Raw genomic sequence first — 14,220 nt, forward strand, 5'->3', positions numbered from 1 at the left:
TTGTGTTTTCTCTCCAGTTTTTTCATATAGTTTTAGCTCTTTTCTAAGCGACGAAAACATCTGGTTCGCCGCATGTTGCGCAATGTCTGCTTTCGGTTTTGAGCATTGCTGAACGTATTTTTCAAGCTGTTTCGCCATATCTTCTTCATCGACGTTGTTGGTTGCAAATACGTCATCATCGTCAGAACTAGACACTGCTTGATCTTCTTGAATGCTTCTAGAAAATAGACGAACCAAGTAGTTTTCGACTTCTTTTATCAATTCTGTTTTAGAACCGGTGTGGAAAAATTCAGATTTGTCACTAGAGCTGTTAACTGGATCGTGTAAATATTTAAAGGCCGATAACAAACGGCTAGATCTACGAGCTGTTAAGTTTTTTTTTAGGCTGGATAAGAATTCATTGCCCAATTCGGTGTGCTGATTCTCCAATTTTGTGAACAAAAATTTGAGAATAGAATCCGCAGCAAGTAAGTTCACATTTTGGCGACTAAGTGCTTCTACAGCAACACGTATAGGTTTAACCCTAGAAGGGTACGGTTAAATTGTAGGCGCTTATAGGTTCCGATGAGTAAATTTTACTCACTTCAGAATTTTTACGTTATTATCTGATTTATTTTGTAAAATAGTAGTTTTACATGAAAAAAATTTAAAGCCAGCATATTATATAAGTGTAATTTTTTATTATAATATGTAAAATAAGCGAAAATAATACTTTATTATTGATTTTTGACGATTTTTGTTTATCAAGCACATTCAGGCCACTTTTTTTGTGCATGTTCACCGCAAATATATTAGCTTATCCACAAATGCAATAAGTGGTGGTGTATCTACGTTTGGTATAAAGACAAAAATTATAGTACTTTCTTGGCCATTTTTGGTCTTCTCCGGCACTATGGGCCTCTTGGCTTGCGCCCACAATATTCTAAATGGATTTTTCCAACGCCAGGCTCATGTTTGTATTGGTTGCCAATCTTTTACTTTGAAATCCTTCCGTTAACTCCTTGTGTAGAGATAACATAAAATTAAGTCGGGATTCTGGCTTTTGCCCACGGCTACACACGTTGTGCGCGTAAATGATGTATGCAGTGATGTTTATTGCTGCTATGTTCATCATATTTTAGAAAAATTCTAGATTCCACCTTCTGGTTTTCCTGCGATGGTTAATGTTTTGGCACATCTGGTCGAAACTGTCAACTCCTCCTTTTGTTGAGTTGTACACATGCACTATTTCTGGTTTTCCAGTGGTCTCATGAATACTACCCGTACTGTACATACTAGACGCCAATAATACAAGTTTATTATTATTGGGCTTGTATGATACAATTGTCAAATCCTCATGAAATATAAACAATGAAGTGGATGCGGCTCGTTTTTGAAACTTTATATCTGTAGCTTCAATAGGCAATTGTGCTTTATTTTTTTTATTGTGCCAACAGTTGTTATTTTGTATTCATGGCGGAGACGTTGAATGAGTGGTACACTCGTAAACCAATTGTCTATCGTGACATTTCGATTGGTGCCCTTTACATTTTTCAGCAGTTCAAGAACATAATATTCACCAGCAGCCATTGCAGGAGGAATACTTCCTGTTCCAAGGTAAACAATGGGATCCAACATATACTTTGTTCCGCTATCACAAGACATGACAATTTTGATGCCATACTTCTTGGGTTTAGAGGGAATATACATCCTAAATAGACATTTGCCTCTAAATCCAACTAGTTGCTCATCAATGGTTACATAGCTTCCAGCCTTATAGTTAACTCTGCAATTGTTTAGAAGTTTGTCCCAGATAGAAGAAACTGAAGCTAGTTTGGTCATTTCTCTTCTAGCAGTTCTTGTTTCTTTGTCATCGAACCTTAGACAATTTAGGATAAATTTGAACCTTCTCTCAGGCATGGTTGCCTTGTACCTTTCCCCACAGTAGGTAGTGTCAAACATCATATGTGTTGCCAAGAGATTATCTTTGAGAGCAGCGGACAAGACTGACATACCAAGAAATGCTTCAAGTTCATCCATTTCCAAATTTGACAAAACCGCGTGAGATTTATCGTTATAGTTCCCCCTTTGAATGTTTATTTCTTTATTTGTATAAACCAAAATCTCTTCCAATATGTCTGCGGTAAAAAATAGTTTGAAGCAGCTGGCAGGACACAACGAATTTTTTGCATTTGCTGTTGGGCCAGGGCGAATGTGAACAATATTTTTTGAGGGAGGTTTTTGACCTAGCGCAGCAACAGGTTCCTTACTCCAAATAAAATTTCCATCTTTTCCGATCAGATTGCTGGTACTAGGTGTAATAATTGTAATTACCTCTTCTGTTTCATGAATTTCTTGGGCAGCTGATCTTTCATTTCTTCTCCCCCCAATAAGTTTCTGTTTTTTACGTTTGCTGCTTCCAGGTGTTTCCTCCCTTTCTTTCTTTTTAGCTTCTTCTGCATTTATGATTCCGTGCATCAAATTTTCTTCGACATCATTTAATTCTTCCGGTTCTGGTTGATATTCCGGATCTGCAATACTGTCCCAAGAATCCTCATCAAAGTTACAAAGCTCCAACTCCAAATTGACTTCTTCCTCAGATTCTAGTTCAAGTATTGCATCCAAAATATTTTGTTCTGATAGCCCGCGACCTGCCATTTATATGCTCTGTAGTTTTCTTTACGGTAACATAATACAAAACATAAACATAATTGTCATAATTCAGCACAAAATATATTTTTTAGACACGTAGTAAGTTACTGATAAATAAATTTGACTCACACAATTTAGTACGTAAAGGGTACCGATGAGTAAATTTTACTCACTAACTTTTTTTAAAATGTCCACAAGCGCGATAAATCAAACAACACCATTCAATGCTTGCGGCAGCCGACTAATGACAGAGTGGGCCAAGCACTGCTAGTGGATTGACTTTCAGTGTGGCCAACCTGCAGATTTACGAACAAATCTATTCCTTATGTGAGTAAATTTTACTCACAGAACCCCCCTAGGGTTAAGAGCATTTATGATATCCTCGCAATACTTTTCTTCTGCGTCAGTAGTGGCCATAAAATTTAAATGAAGAGTGTCGAGCGCCTTACGAACATGCTTGGTGATGCAAATGTATCTGGCCAGCATAGTTTCCAGGCTATTCCAACGTGTTTTGCAATCCAACAGCAAGAAAAGCTCTTTCTTCTCGACCTCTTTAACATAATTCTGCAAGATGGCATTCCGTACAGGCGACTTCTTGAATTTCAAAACTATCTTGCGAACCTTTTTTACGATTTCAAATGCAGACTTTATAGTGACCGTCTTGTCAGCAACAAATACGATATTGTCGTCCTCGTCATCGGAAGCGTTTTCCGCATTAATGTCGGAAAATGAAGTACTGGCTGCATTGTTTTCATTTTCATCGGAGCCTCTATCATCCGAATCGTCTCCATCGCTTACGTCACTATCGTATATCCTGTTTGCGACTTTTCGTTTCTGGTACATTACCTCCATGACCGCCAAATGTATGCCGTGATTGTAGCAAATCTGTTGATGCGCTGGTGATAGTCTCCCAAATTTGATTATGACACTGGCACCATCACTTGTAATAGCCACGATGTCGGACTGTAGTTTTATATTGAAGTCTGAAAGCTTTGCATTTACGAGCTCATATACTTTTTCAGCGGGACATGATTCCTGAACGCGAACAGGGCCAAGGTTGTCAGATTGTCCATCGTCATAATATATATGGATGTTCATGTAACGTTGGTTTCGCACGCTTGTCCACTCGTCGATGCTCAAGCTGAACTTACGCTGTGCAGATTTAAAATTTTCAATTTTGATCCTCAAATCGCTTTTTATTTTCGTGCAGTACTTCATAACCAAACCCAGAACAGCTTTGTGACACTTTGGAAGATGAAATCCTAAGCGGCTAATACTATTACGAATGAACTCACTTTTTGTTATCGCGTTTATTGGAATTCCATCTTTTGCAGCCAATTTTGCAACAATTTGTTCAAGCGATTCAGGCGAAGAAGAAGTATTGAAAAAGTTGTGAAGAGTTCGGGTCTTCTTGGCTGGTGGCTGTTCTTTTGGAGCCTCATGTTCCCTTCGCTTCATGTTGTGTATCCTATCCATGTGACGGTGAAGTCCAGATGTTGACGATGACTTATTTAATGATTTTATTGCATTTCAAACATGTTGCTTCGTCGTCAAATCGCTTGAAAAGCTGCCACACTTGGTCGTATTCGTATTCTGAACTCATGATTTCTAATGCTAAAAATTCAAAATTTGTTTTAAATTTTGTTTTTTAAAGGAAGTAACTAACCGGTACTCACAGTCAACGATACGTCGATTCAAAACTTAAAAATAAGTAATATTTGGACCACAAAATATTTTATTATACGGTGTATAGTTTATACTTAATCAGGTACCACAAAATGAAATGCACCCGCTCACTACAAAAAATAAATTTACAAACGTCGTCTGTGGAGTCTGCGAACAAATTGAAATTGCTTGACTATTTTCAAAGCATTTCTAATTGCTTAACTGCTGCTACATATAAGAAACACATAAAACTAAACTTCATTAGCTTGATGTTACAGTGCTTTCCCTCGACATAGCATAGCAACGCATCTAGCATTTACTCTGTAGTCACACTAAAACAAAAAAAAAAAAAAAAACAAACAAATGGAACAGTTATACTGTTGTGGCTTTTCGCATAGCAATTGAAACTATGGTGTGAATTGTATGTGATTCTGCGAAACAGTATGTAGTGTGCGATTCTTTGTAACATAATGGCCGTTACAGTTTGGTGTTTCCAGGTATTAATCATATGTATGTGTATTCTTTTGCTTTTGAAAGAATTGTTTTTTCTCTTAATATTTGACAACAAAAATTAAAAAAAAAAAATGGATTTCTCGAGAAATCTTGAAACATTCTCGAGATTCGGGATTTCCCGAAATGCTAAAAATTTCAATTCTCGAGATTCGGGATGGAAAAATATCGAGAATTTCTCGAGAATTCCCGTCGGGAAATTCCCGAAACCCAACTCTAGTTGCATTTAACTCTATACTGGCACAGTTTATTATTTATTTAGTTTCAAAACGTCTTAAGTTACGGACTAAACCGACGACTTAAAACTAAAGTGCAGAAAACACTAAAATTTAATTGAATCCAATAATTTAGAAAACTCATCCTTGGGCAAAGAAAAATCTAGCAAAATAGAATTCGTAATCTCGTTGAATTCTCGTGCTAATTGGGCATTTCTCATGTAATTCATACTGAGGGTCTAAGAATTACGCAGGATTAAGAAAATTAATAGTTTGCAGTAGTGCCGGGCAAATTTCTTTTAACAATAGCCTAATATTTTTCAATGGGTAGCAATTGTGGACAGTTTAGTGGGTTGTGGTCCTTTTGAACGATATTTACCCTTTGATTTTCATTCATTTCATGGCAATACGGTTATAATGACACAATGCTAAATCAGGCCGTAACAGAACAGAGCCTTTAAGTGGTTTCATGAATATCAGCCAATGTTTTTGAAAACACTCCTTCTTATAAATTTCTAAATTTATAGTCCCATGATAATGAACGTCTTGCTTTTCATACTATGTACACTAGCAGATGGCTTGCTAAACGAAATATTTTTTTAAGGAACTTGTCCAACACTTTTAGCTTAAAGGCTCCTGGTATACAATTAAACGCCCTGAATCTGATTAAAGTCTATTTTGATAAATGTTTCATGTTCCATAAGAAACCAACCATATTTATGGATGTCTTGCGGGTACAATTTTCGCGCAATTGTTTTAGCACTCATATTTTGTTTATCATTTCGGTTGGGTCCCACAATATTTCTACATGATCGTAAGCCTAAATTTTTGCACACTTCTTAGATATAACCGTCCGACATACGGGCTTGGTTTGCAGTCTCTCGAAGAGAAAGGTCAGTTTTTTTCGAAATAGTGGCACTATTCTTTGGCTTTTGTTTCCGATGCGAATCCTTTTTTCTTCCACTGCCAGGCTTTCATTTCACTGACAAAGTTTTATTCAACTTTTTTAACATATAAGTTAGAATACTTTTCGGACTATTCGGATTGTTTGTTATGGCATTGTCTGATAAACGTCCATTTTCTTGCTTTCTGCACACAATTTTCTCCGCAAGCTCACACTTAACCGAACAAATTTTGAAGAATGCTTAGAAGTTACGAAAAGTCAATGAAGCAAATTATTAATGACAACAAACACTATTAATACAATGAGTGCACTCATTTTGCATTTACAGTTAGTTTTACGCAAGTGATGCAAGTGATGAGTAAGCACAATCGACTATTTTTTCGTATCCATTCTTTAGTCCTTCTGCTTTCGAGGCTTGGTTGGTTGGTTGAAGTAGTGGTTTATCCAGAATCCATTCGCGTCCACACCATTTTGTTGGGACATCCTAAACTCCTATTGACTTTTACCGATTTGCTGGTGATAAAAGTTAAACACTTCGTGCGCTTCAATCCGCCACCATCTCTCCTTCATAAAATTTTGTTTAAAGATTTTTGTGAATTTCCCACAAAAAGTAGAGAAAAGTTGTGAATCATTGGGAGCAACTTTATGATGGCAGCGGGAGAAAAATTTCTCATCAAAAGTATGTGGTGCAACTTGCGTGGAGCGTAAGTTTAAAATAGAAATAATTTAAAAGAAAAATAAACAAGAACCTTTAGAAAAATACTATTTCATATTTGAAATTCTTCATGGTTTGTAAATAAGTCAAAAGTATTTTTAAATGTTATAACATTAAATAAATAGCACCCGCATTGGATTATATTATCGATATTATTTGCGCAGGACTGGCTAAACGCAATAAGAAATCAAGATAGGACAGAAAAATGGTGAATTGTAAGCCTTGAACTGTTTGGACGCTTTCTAGTTGAGGAGAGAAGGTCCTTCGTTTTTACACTACTAAGTAGAGCTCATCAACAGTTGTAATTTGTATAGAAAATTCAAAAACTAAAAATGATTTTATGAACAACATAAATAGGAATATTGACTTCTCATTTAGGAATGCATTGACTGCTATTAAATTTTTTTCCAATTTCGTGCACATCTTTTACGTACTAACATGCAAATGAAGGTCCCTCACACACCTGCATATGCAGAAAACTCGCAATATAGGTTTGTATGTATGTACTTACATCCACATTACCATTCCACATGTAATGCATACCCACTGCCGTCGGATCGTGATGTGTTTGCCCAGTCATATGCTCAGCCATAACGGCACTCATCCAATGCACCAAACCCTGCGTGGGATTTTGGCCCTGCACTCCACCGATGGGCATGGTTGCGGCAACGGCTGCGGCCGCTGTTGCTGCTGCAGCTGCAGCGGCACTGGCCGCTGTGGGCGAACTGGGCGTCGAGGCGGAGGAATGCAAACTTTGTAGTGCGTGTGATTGCTGCTGCTGCTGTTGGTGTTGTTGCTGACTACTCAGATGATTTGCAGTGGTTGAATGTCGCTGGTGCTGTTGGTGTTGCTGCTGCGATGAAGGTGAGTGTACCGCCGCCGTTTGTTGTTGATCGGGTGACTTTAGTGTGCCGTCAAAACTGTGTGTGGCTTCACCAGCAACCGCTGCATGCAAATCTAAACCGCCGACGGGAGGTGTCGGTGCGGCCGAACTAGAGGACGGCAGCAAAGAAATATGATTTTGTGCCGATTGATTGTTAGTGGCTCTGTTTGTGCTGGTCGGTGTTATTGTTGCGCCTTGAGTGGCTATGGCATTCGCTATTGTAGGTGGTGTGACAGCTGCCAAGGGCCACGAATAATTGCTAGGCTTCTGCGTTGAACGGAGCGGAAGAGAAGAAAATAAAAAAAATATTTACAAATTAAGTAGAAAACTAAAAAAAAGTTATAGACTAAATATTTGTGGTTATTTTTTTGAGAAATATTTCATATTTTGCAGAATTTCGTCATGTGAGGCGCTTCGCAGTACTTTACTTTCAATAATATTATTAAAGGGTCATTCAAAAGTGACTCCTAATGTCAGTAGTAAATACTTTAACGACGGTAATTTTTTTTATGTCACCTTTGACATTTGTAAAATGGATAGAGGTAGATTTTTACACGATAGAGCGCAACGAGTGAAAATTATTGCAACTTATTAGAAAAATGGTCGAGCTTTAAGGACAAACTAACGCAAAATTCGTGATTGTTTTGGGGAAATTATAATAAATGAGTCGACAATTCAAAGGTTGGTGAAAAAGTTTCAAGAAACTGGTTCTGTCGAGCATAGAAAACGTACTGTCTGACCAAAAACTGGACTTTCTGTTGAGAATACTGTTGCTGTAGCACAAAGTGTTGCTGAACAACAATCATTAATCGACTGTTCGCCCGTTGGACGAATTTTACTTGTAGACGTGCTCATTATATAGGTATGTATATATATAATGGTGTTTGGCCGAGCTTTTCCTCCTATTTGTGGTGTACGTCTTGATGTTTTTCCACAAATAGAGAGACCTACAGTTTCAAGCCGACTTCGAACGGCAGATATTTTTATGAGGAGCTTTTTCATGGCAGAAATACACTCGGAGGTTTGCATTGCCTGCCGAGGGGCGACCGCTATTAGAAAAAACTTTTTCTTCATTTTTGGTGTTTCCCCGAGGTTCGAACCTACCTTCTCTCTGTGAATTCCGAATGGTAGTCATGCACCAACCCAATCGACTACGGCGGCCGCCAAGAGACGTGCTCATTGGTGGATATTTAAATGGTATTATTTTTCCATATTTTTATTTTTTTTTTGACAGAAATAGTGAAGCCTGAAGAGTCTAAATTTTGATGTGTTTTATTTTAAAACTATATTCAATTTGAAGGAACTTCTTACCGAACCAAGCATAATATGGAGTTTAGTATAGTTCTCTTTGAATGCGGTGTAACTTGGTAATCTATCTACATCTCTACCATCTTTCAATGTTTTCTACAAAGTCTCATCAGCAGCCTTTTCGATGGAGATTTCTTCTTTGCAAGATTTATTAATAGCATCTAATTCTTTTTCGTTTCAGAGTCAGAAATAATATTCCCTCTTTCTTTTTGCTGGAAGCTATATAACGAAAATCCTCTTCTTCACTACTCGAAAATACAGTGCTATTGACGGAATGGTGGAATAATTGAGTAAATAAGACACTTTTTGACAACAGCTAACTAATAAATTGACGAGATTGATCATGAATGTTTAAGCATCAGTTTTCTTTAGAATTCTGATAAGAACTTTGCTTATGTAAACCATAAGTGTCATTTACTGAACGCATTAATTCATTTTATGATCAATTTGGCATATATTTACTTATATTTCATTAAGTTAAGGCTCACAAATTTAACAAAATATACTGTAAGGCTTCATCGACTAATATTATATTCTATTACCACGTACGAGTAGTAACGCAATTTTTTAGTAGAAATTTCTCTTGTCGCTAAACTTTCACATAAAATTAGTTGACCCACTCGACTATATTGAATCTATATATGCACACAAATAATTAAATACTTGTCACCAACTAACATGATTACTGCCACTTGCGCTGCCGTTCGAATCGCCAGTCGCCTCGGGGAGCAGCTCTGCAGCAGCGGTGCTGCGTTGAACTGCGGCCGCAGCAGCAGCAGCAGAGAAGAGCAAATTGCGCGGGAAATGTGTGGCGTTGGGTGAATGCGGACACTGCTGTTGCAGTGGGTAGCGTTGGGCAGCAGCTGACGTTCTACGCTCATGCTCTACGCGCTGATACTGCACTTCATCCTCGAATAGCTTTTGCTGATGTTTCTGCTGTTGTTGCTGTTGTTTCTGCTGTAAAGCTGCGGCGCTCGCTAGTAAACTCTTGTAGAAATCGGCGGGCATGAGGAATGGTGTTGGCGTTGGCGTCGGTCCTGGTGTTGGTGTTGGTGTTCGCTGTGCTGGCGGCGGCAGTGATGGAGATGTAGAGCCACCACGTGGCATTGGTGGACTTTCGCAGACCTTGTTGCACATTCGTTTGTGTCGCCGAATGCAGGCCAACTCTGGCTTTGCAACAGCCTCTTGGTTGGCAGTAAGAGACAAAAGGCGCTGCGTGTCGGTGCGACGCAAAATAGTCGCTGATGGTGGCGATGCTGCGACGCAACAGTTGATTGAGCTGGGTGACATATTCATTGTTATTTTTGGCTTAGATATGTACTTGCTTGCGCGCCTTCAAGTATGCAGCAACTTTTTAACAACTCACAAAGTAGAAGTTTCACTTTCGTTTGGCACACGAAGCTCGGCATAAAAAGTTGAAAAGTTTTTCACTCAGAAAAGGCAACTTTTTTGTTTTTTTTTTTGGTTGCTGGTTTTTGGTTGCGCGTTTCCTTTCTGTATCTGTCTTTAAACATTTCACAGTTTACGCGACTTTTCCTGCGTCAACTCTAAAACGGCGGCAAATACAATATTTTCTTGCCAGTACAAAATGTTTAGTTGGTCATCTAAATTGTGTTTGCTACACTCGCGTACAGATTAGTTGTTGTTAGTTGAGATTAGATTGCGCGCTTTGGTATTCAAGCTGCATTTGCCAAACTGTTGCACTTTGGTTTTGTGTTGCTTTTTGTTTACTTAAATTTTTTATTTTGGTTAAAGGAGAATAACCAGACTATGTTTGAATGCTGTGTGGACCTCTGCCACATATGAAGCAAAAGCATTATTTTTTGCTTTGGAAGTTATTTTAGACTCGACTTTTCGTTAACATTTTTGTTGCTTATGTGAGTTTGTGATATGTTTGCGTTTTAGGAACTTTTTCAGTGCGTTTGAACTATTTGTTATTTTTTTGCTCTTGTACGTTTTTAGGAACTCCACATTTTTCATTGGAGAATTTCATTTCCTCCTTGTCGTTTAGTTGTTATTGCTCTCTAAACATATATATATAAATAAAAGCTAACAATACTAAAGTTGTGCTTCTAAATACGATATGAATTTTTATTTTATTATATTTTTTATTTTTTTTTTATTATGGCTTGGCAAGAAAATAAGTTCGCCTACATTTCTACCAGAAGTAGCCCATGAAAGAGGCGGTCAATTGGCAGGCCCATTTCGATTCGGTGATTTGGGCACCAAAAGTTTACCCTGCTGTCTGCCTGAACTCTTTCAATGTTTATAGGTATTGGACTGAGAAAAATAACCTGAATAAAGCGCCACCATTTGCGCCTTAAAGGTTAATTTGGATGTCTCCCCAGATGCTTGAAAACTTTACCAAAGAGTGAATTTTTCAGAAAGCAAAGGCTTCACAAGGGAGACTTCACAGAGAAAGATGCTGCGGAAGATTTTTGAACCTTTCCACGTCAACAGGCGATGGAACGTTGAGCTGTAAGAGCTTTACGATGACATAGACATAGCACAGCGAATAAAGATCCAGAGACTTTGTTGGGTAGTTCTTGTCGTCCAAATGGATACAAACGCTCCGGTTCTGAAAGTATTCGGTGCGGTACCAGCTGGTGGTAGCAGAGAAAGAGGAAGACCTCCTCTGCGTTGGAAAGATCAGGTCGACAAGTACTTGGCTTCACTTGATCGTGAAAAAAGCACACGATTTGAGTACGGGAAATGAAATGCAAATGCCACCTCTCCTGAAGAAGCTGCCAGAAGCAGATTTCTCACAATTTTGAAAAATGGAATACCCATATAAAGCATTGCAGGGATAGAGACTTTTATTTTGAAGGCGATAAGTAAAGATAAGGTGGCGCAAAATTAATCACCCGATTTCGTTTTTGATGATGGAAATCTTTATTTTGACATTTACGCGCTCAAATCTTCCTATAAGGTGATTAATTTTGTGCCACCTTACACCAGGTTGTTCCATAAGTTTTGCGGTTCGATAAAGGTTGTTATTGGTTGTTGGTACACTCTTCATACTTGTATGAACCTATGTGAAGTTTTATTTCAATCTTACAATTCATTCTTCGTATTTTGTATGGACGTGTGGCAGTAATTTCTACAATGGAAAAAATTAAATTTATGAACGAATGTGGAAAGTTATAAGGTCTTTTCGATATCACTTACTACGGTAAAAAGATGGGTTGCTGAATAAACACGTGGTCATACAAGCCTTGAAGACGATCTACCTCAAGGTCGTTCAAAAACAGCAACAACACTAGAAATCGCAGAAAAAATACAGATAATCGTATTGGAAAATCGTCAGGTAACTGAAAGGGATTTAATAGAATCCCTTGCCATCTCATTCGGCAGTCTAAGCAAAATTTTTAGTGAAGTATTGGTTTTCAGAAATTGTGTCCAGAAATCGGTCAAGAAGGTGTTTTTTGGTATGCGAAATGAATTTTAATTGTGGATTACTTGCAAACCGTGGAAACAATAAATTCTGAATGTTTTTGTAACCTTTTAGGCCAGCTGAAGGAAAAAATTCATGAAAAAGACCCAGTTTGCCTAAAAAAATTCTTCTCATAAGAACAATGCACTGTGTCACAATAGGTAAAATCCATGAATTAAATTTGTTTTTCGAATTGTTGGAGCGTCCACCGTATTCACCAGATTTGGCCACTAGTGACTTCTGCCCATCTGTTTCCAGACCTAAACAAATGCATACGTGGAAAGCGTTTTCATCAAATTATGAGGTCAGCTGAGGAAGCGCATTTTGAAGCGAAAAATGTTTTACAGCCACACTTCTGGTGTAAGTCGAGGAGAGGTTTGATTTTTTTAAACTATTTCAAAATAACTGTAAGTAGACCCCATGTTCAGATGACAATAATTTTAGTATCTGTAGTTTGCCCAATGGCCGACACTTCGACCTAACAGATTGCTTGGACTAGATTTTATGTAAAAAATATTAGTTATCGATGGAGCTGGATGTCTAACACTTATTCCAGTGTTTGAGGGGGTGTCCGTGTGGCGTCCGACTGGCACTACAACGCTAAATGTATTACATCAGGTTCTGTTTTGCCCTGGAAGTTCCCAGCCTCAGAAAGGCAATTGATTGAAAGCTAAATTCTTTCAGTAAATTTTCTGCCTTGCGAAGAAATTTTAGAATATCGCACCCATTCGAACAAATTTTACCTCGGTGTAAAATGTGCAGTCTTGTCTTGCACAAGACATGCCTTGTGGTCTACACTCTATCCCATTCCGAATGTGCATTTTCGAGAGATGGTAATTTTTGTAATAGGAACCTGTCAGAAAACTTACTATTTTCCGGATGCCTACTTTACGCAGGCTATACAATTCCCTATCGTAGGTAAAAGGTCTTAAAAGGCTTTTTCGCATGACGGAGGTCTTGTGCGACTTCCCAATGGCTGACTTACTCTCGCACAGATTGAAATCGCTTGAATTTCAGCCTGAAAGACGCCAGACAAAGGCTATTTGCCCATTGGTTCAGATATTTTCGTGGTTGCCTTATAGATCCCCGCACCGACTTTAGGATTAGTTTTTTAGCCATATTCAAAGCAAAAGTAATGATATCTTTTCTTTACCGAAGAACGAAATTACTTTCTTGCTCAGCCATGCTGCTATGGATTATTCGTAATAAACTCTTGCCTTCAATTTACTTGAGATTTGTTTACTTTTGTTAAATAATTAGGAACTTTCGTTATTTAGGGATATCATAGCGAAGTTAGTTAGTTATTAAAATACATTTTGTGCTCTTAGTTTTCACACTTTGACAGTTTAAAGGCTATTTCAATGGCTTTAGACTCGTAATGACTTCCAGCACTGCATTTCCTGCTCAGCCCTTTATTATCAATATTTTTTGTTAATATATTTTTATAGTATTTGTATTATTTTATAAATATAACTTCGTTTTATGATAATTTTTTTTTTTTTGTTTTAATTTTGGATTTTCTTAGTTTTTATAATATTACTATTTGATTAATTTGTAATATATTAATCTCAAATATTTCTATGCCTATTTTTCATACTTTTTTGCTCTCCTTATTTTTAACTTTTTTCTTAGTTATGTTGCTGCATATAGATTTTCATTATTCCTGGTTTTAATTATTCTTTGACTTATTTTTATTATTTTTTGATTAACATTTTTCATTACCTTCACTTACTTCGTAAAACCTCCATTAGTGAGTACTGTTAGTGCAATATAAGTAGATCATTAAAATGCATTTTTTTCTGCTCTTCGCCATTTAACTATTTTTTGTTGTTGTTATGTTTTGTTTTTCAAAGCACAGTGCATACTTTTCACTTGAAAATTTTTGCTACTATTTTTACAATAACTTTTTGACCACTTCTTTAAAATTATTTCCACATTTCTTCTTTGCCTTTTCAC

At 37.4% G+C, this 14,220-nt stretch overlaps 1 protein-coding gene across 1 annotated transcript in view; it reads right to left on the bottom strand.

Moving 5' to 3' along the window:
* The window catches only part of LOC128861187 (zinc finger protein rotund-like), a 113,199-nt gene that overhangs the window by 57,081 nt on the left and 41,898 nt on the right, over nucleotides 1–14,220 (bottom strand). The window contains exon 2 of the mRNA XM_054099141.1: nucleotides 7,152–7,790. Within this exon, the coding sequence (XP_053955116.1) occupies nucleotides 7,152–7,790 (639 nt within the window). The remainder of the gene's footprint in view (nucleotides 1–7,151; nucleotides 7,791–14,220) is intronic.

Source organism: Anastrepha ludens, chromosome 2, assembly GCF_028408465.1.
Source record: "Anastrepha ludens isolate Willacy chromosome 2, idAnaLude1.1, whole genome shotgun sequence".
NCBI classification, from domain to species: domain Eukaryota; kingdom Metazoa; phylum Arthropoda; class Insecta; order Diptera; family Tephritidae; genus Anastrepha; species Anastrepha ludens.